The sequence below is a fragment of the Apaloderma vittatum genome, unplaced genomic scaffold (assembly GCF_000703405.1).
Source record: "Apaloderma vittatum isolate BGI_N311 unplaced genomic scaffold, ASM70340v1 scaffold39587, whole genome shotgun sequence".
Lineage (NCBI taxonomy): Eukaryota > Metazoa > Chordata > Aves > Trogoniformes > Trogonidae > Apaloderma > Apaloderma vittatum.
In genome coordinates, this window is record NW_009728668.1 from 1 (window position 1) to 4984 (window position 4984).

General features: G+C 45.5%; 1 protein-coding gene across 1 annotated transcript in view; it reads right to left on the reverse strand.

The window, feature by feature from the left end:
• Window positions 1-580: 580 nt before the first annotated feature.
• LOC104277496 (GON-4-like protein) overlaps window positions 581-4984 on the reverse strand; it is a gene marked incomplete at its 3' end in the record, with an annotated part of 4828 nt that continues 424 nt past the window's right edge. The window contains exons 2-8 of the mRNA XM_009874139.1: window positions 4414-4610; window positions 3767-3841; window positions 3387-3437; window positions 2910-2960; window positions 2070-2165; window positions 1578-1682; window positions 581-751 (exon numbers count right to left, since the gene is read on the reverse strand). Of these exons, the coding sequence (XP_009872441.1) occupies window positions 581-751; window positions 1578-1682; window positions 2070-2165; window positions 2910-2960; window positions 3387-3437; window positions 3767-3841; window positions 4414-4610 (746 nt within the window). The remainder of the gene's footprint in view (window positions 752-1577; window positions 1683-2069; window positions 2166-2909; window positions 2961-3386; window positions 3438-3766; window positions 3842-4413; window positions 4611-4984) is intronic.

Sequence of the window (4984 nt, forward strand, 5' to 3'; positions counted from 1 at the left end):
GTTGTGGCCCAAGGGCAGGACCTGGCCCTTGAGCTTGCTGAAGCTCATCCCATTAACATTGACCCATCCATCCAATGTGTCCACGTCTCTCTGCAGGGCCTCCCCACCCTTGTGCAGGTCAACACTCCCCTCTAAGCTGGCGTCACCTGCAAACTTACTGATGATACACTCTGTGTCAAGATCAATAACAAAGAAATGGTTAAACAGAAATGGCCTGTACTTGCCAGCAGAACACACCTGAGCTGACAGGGTATCTTTCAAAAGAAAGCTACTTCCCATTAGTTAGGTAAATGTAACAGAAACACATTTAACAGTCAAAAACCACGACAGTGGGAGACCTATGAGCATAAACAGAAAGCGTGGTTATGATACGAGAAGCCAAGCACGCGGGACTAACTACACTTCAGTTGCTCCCTCTGTTTTCTGAGCGCTGGCATCCTACACACTTCAACTCCTTTGTTCAAGTTGTAAAAGGAGAGCGGAAAGCAGCAAAAGCAACAGTGAAGAATGCCAGAAGGCGACCTCTTCTCTGACCCGTTGTACTCAAACCAAGCCCAGGCTCTCCCAGCACCCCCAGTACCTGGTAGGAGTCCATGCACACTGGGCTCGAAGCCAATTCTTCATCCACCGCGTGCAGCTTCTCCATGAACGTGCTGTCTTTGTTTTGCTTCGGTTTCGGAGGCGGCGGAGGTCCCATGGGAACTACTTCAGCGCTAATGTGTCTAACAACAGGTGCGGTAACCTTCTCCATCTAATTAAAAAGGCCTTTGTGTTAAAAGGGTTTATTTCTGACATACATTTCCCAAGGACAGAATCGATCTCTGCTTGACTAGAGTCTAGCGCAACAGAAATGAGAGACGCTTCACAGAAGGGAACGGGTCTTTCGCATTACGCTCGCTTTGATTTTCAGAAAATACAAATAAATTTACTATCCAAAAGACTTGCACGAAAGGAGACATTTGGAAGCTGTGAGTATCAGTCTCAACATTTACTAGAGCTGATAAATCTCACCGTGAAACACTCTGAACCCTCCCAAAAAACAACCCCCCAGCGAGTACACCGTGGAAATATCGATATGGTATTGTCCTTCCTCCGATCCCAGTGCCAGTGGTCAGCTCTCACAGCCACTTTCTCGTTCTTGTCTGCCAAGACTCAGCTCTTACCACACTGCGCGTACTCCTCAGACTGATCTGACAGCACCGCAAGTACCTTTATGCTTTTATCAAAGTCACTTTCTCCTCCTGAGTCAAGCAGAGAAAGCGATTCTCCTGTACTCCTCTCAAAACATCGTCTGAAAAATAATCATTATCTGAAGAAGAGCCAATTATTTCCACTGATGGTGCTTTTTTAAGTACTCGTGTTTACTTCGGGCTAAGTGTTTTCTGCAAGGGCTGCACTTCACCGCTTACGCAGGAACCACTGCACGAGCGTTTTGTGACCCTAAAGCCACCGAGCACCCGTAACGTCACCACAGCTTTAAGCAACAACACATATTTTTGCTTTTTGCCTCAACGATTTAGGAATAATGACCGAAAAAGCCGTTTCCGAAGAAAACAAAACCTCTCTCGCAAGTTTACCTCACAGAGCACCCCTCCCTCTTCATCAGACGATCGCCTCGTCCGAGATCGTTTGGCTCCCCGAGGAGAAGAAGCGGTGCTCTCCACATCGCTTTCCAGCAAGCTCTGTAGGGCAAAAGACACAGAATGCAATCAAATTATACAGTCATAGAATTGTCAGGGTTGGAAGGGACCTTAAATATCATCTCATTCCAACCCCCCGCCATGGGCAGGGACAGCTCCCACTAGATCAGGCTGCCCAGAGCCTCATCCAGCCTGGCCTTAAAAACTCCCAGGCTTCTACCATCAATCAAACATTGCTTCAACTAATATTCCAAAGATTCTTTATTTTTTTTTCCCTTAGCCAAATAAATAACATGGTACTAAAGAAAGGTTGCCAAAACATACGGAATGGCTTATGAGTTCCCAGGTGTTAAAATAGGGCGTTGTGCTTCCTCAAACACGCGGGGAACTCCCCGCTGAGCGGAAGGGATCTCTGGACGTTACGTTTACCTCTTCTGCGGTCTCATCCTCGTCCTCATCCTCAGGCTGGTACTCTTCATCAGACGAATCATCTTCCTCAAGTGGAATGTCCACAAACTGAGGAGGCTGCAACGAACAGAAAAAAAAGCAACAACTTTTTACAGGAACAACTTTTTACAGGCAAGATGAAGAGTTGCACTCTAACCGTGCACCCTCAGATCAAAGAATTCTGAGGAAATACCGTGCAGAAAGGAAGGAGAAGAAGAAATTACTGAAATAAGACTGGCAAAGCCATCTAAGTGGTTGGAAAACATGTTAAGAACAGGCACAGATGATGTAGGATTTATGGATGGGAGCACAGCACAATACAAAGCTCCAGAATCTGGAGCTCCCGCTACACCGCTGAGTCCTGCCTATACCTAGGTAACACGTCTTTTGGAGCAGACAGAGCTCCAAAAAACATTTCACATCCACGTTATGTTTCCAGGCAGTCCTACAGTGTATGAAACCATCCCAGGGAGGAGCACAGCGCAGCAGGAGGCCTGGCCAGAGGCATTCACCACCCGGAGTTTCACCCGGGCAGAGGCTGCTGCAGCGGGCAACCGGACCACGCAGGAGAAAAGACACCCCTAAGGCACGTCACCACCTCATCGAGTTCTGTTTGATCCCACAAGCGGCTCTTTCAGGCCCTCTGTGCACCCACTGCTGGGTTACCTGCCTTGTCCTGCCTCACACACCCTGTTTGCAACGCCCCCGGTCACCAAAACTCTCAATGTGCCAGGCATGAGTCTGTTCCACTCTCCCCAAAAAAAAGGTTCCTCGATCAGCAGGCTGTCCCTAGCACGGTTTCCGATTTCCCGGTTCACTCACCTTCACCTCATTTGCCTTCTTGATGGGAGAAATATTCCATGTTGGAATCACCTAAAGAAGACAAAAGCACCGTAACTGTCTCCGGAGAAGCACGGCGTCGCACAGCTGAGATAATCGATTCAGTCAGATGAGAACTTGAGCTTGAGGCCTCGTTCTCCGAAGGAGCCAAGTAACAACGGGCATCAAACAAAGGCTTTTAAACCGCCCCCGTGCTCTCCGCAGGCAACAGCTTTAGGATCATCAATAGTGTTAATTCACTGTATTTTCTAACTCTGATTTGGATCTATTCTGTTCACTTAAAAAAATATGTTAAAACACAAAACACTAAAAAAGCGAGGGAGTTTGTTTTAAACTTCTGTTCTCATATTAAGAATAGATCCCACGAAAGTAGACTTGACATTTCTTTTAGAAGATCAACAATCAAAACCATTTGGGCAGTGGGGAAGGCACGATAATAAAATCCAAAGACGTACTCACCACTCCCTTCTCCACAACTTCCTTCAGTTTGGAACGAGTCATTTTGGGCTCCTGAGAGTTTAAAACAAGACAACAGCAACCTCTTCAGCTCTTTTCCTTAACCACAAACTCTTCCCCAGCATCTCTTCACTACAAGACTTTTGAATTTTTTTCAAATTCACTACCTTTTAGACTAAAATCAGAGTGACATCAAAAATAACCCCTCATAATCATGTTTCATAATTTACACTCACACACTATTCTATCCAGGCAATAAATCTGGTAATAAAATGCAGATTATGGCACCACCTATTCTCTCCATACCACATCACAACCCAAGGAGACAGACCAGCGACGGTATCGTGCATTTAGAACCAAACTGAGGAAGTTTTTTGACTTACAAACAAAGGAATATCTTCTGTCTCACTGATGGCTGCTTTCATCATGGCAACGACGTGCTCATTTGTGATCACTTCCTACAGGGACGTAAGAAAAGTATCCTTTACATCCGGATTGGTAAAAAGAAACAGGCCTAAGGTTAAAATAAACTACTTGGAATCATGACAGAGAAATATTTGGTGTCCAATACACTTTGTAATTCACTACAATAAAAAGAAACAAGATTGTTCAGCGATTGGACCAGAAAAACCAACCATCTGAGATCACCCGGATTAGAATAACACTAGCTAGAAAAAAAAAAAGAAAAGAAAAAGAAAAAAACCAACTCCACCAAACAACTCAACACGGTTTTTGATCCTGGGGGAGAATAACGCACTCTTGTTCTCCAGACTCTGCTCAAGGGATAAAATGAAAGCTACACCTCAGCGCAGAACTGGCATTTCATACACAGCTGTGACAGCACAGACGTTCTTGCAGTTCTTGGCTAACTGGAAGTTGAGTGACGGACCAAAAGGTTGATTGGGGTCATTAACTAAGAGGAATTCCTTTCTGTCAGCATCTCTAGAATTCCCATCAGGGTTTTATTACGAAACAGTTCCCTCAAAACAAGGAACAGCGAGTTTCCCCGGCCCAGTCCCACCACACTCACATGCAGGATGTTTCGCACGTTGACAACCGTCAGGTTGTGCTGTTTAGCTCCATCTTCTAAGGTGCGATCCAGAGTATCATCCAGCTTGATGTCGCAGGACAAAGACCCCTCTTCTTCCTGACTTTTCCCTTCTCTTTTCCGTTTGGTTGCCTTCCTCCTCCTCTTCCTTCTCTCAAGATCCTCTCCATCTTGCTCCTCTGAAAACGTATAAAAACCGGAATCTAAAGATTCAGCTACTTCACATCCAGCACATCCTCACAGTATGAGTTTAAGTAAAAAAAAATAAAAAGTTTGGGTTCTGCAGATCCTGAAGAGGCAGCAGCTTTCCAAGAGCTGCTAAGGACATCACCCAAACACAAATGGCCACAAGAACTCAAAATATTCTTTTGAATGACAGACTGAAATCCTGCAGGACCTCAGTCACCCAAGTCACGTGAGTTTCATTACGTATTTGCCGCCTCTACTGGGCTGATTTTACAGAACAGCCCTTTTATGCCTTTTCCAGAGGCAAGTGTTTGAAGTAGGCCATTAAGATTAAAACAGTTGCAAAACCCCAGGCACCAGACGGGAA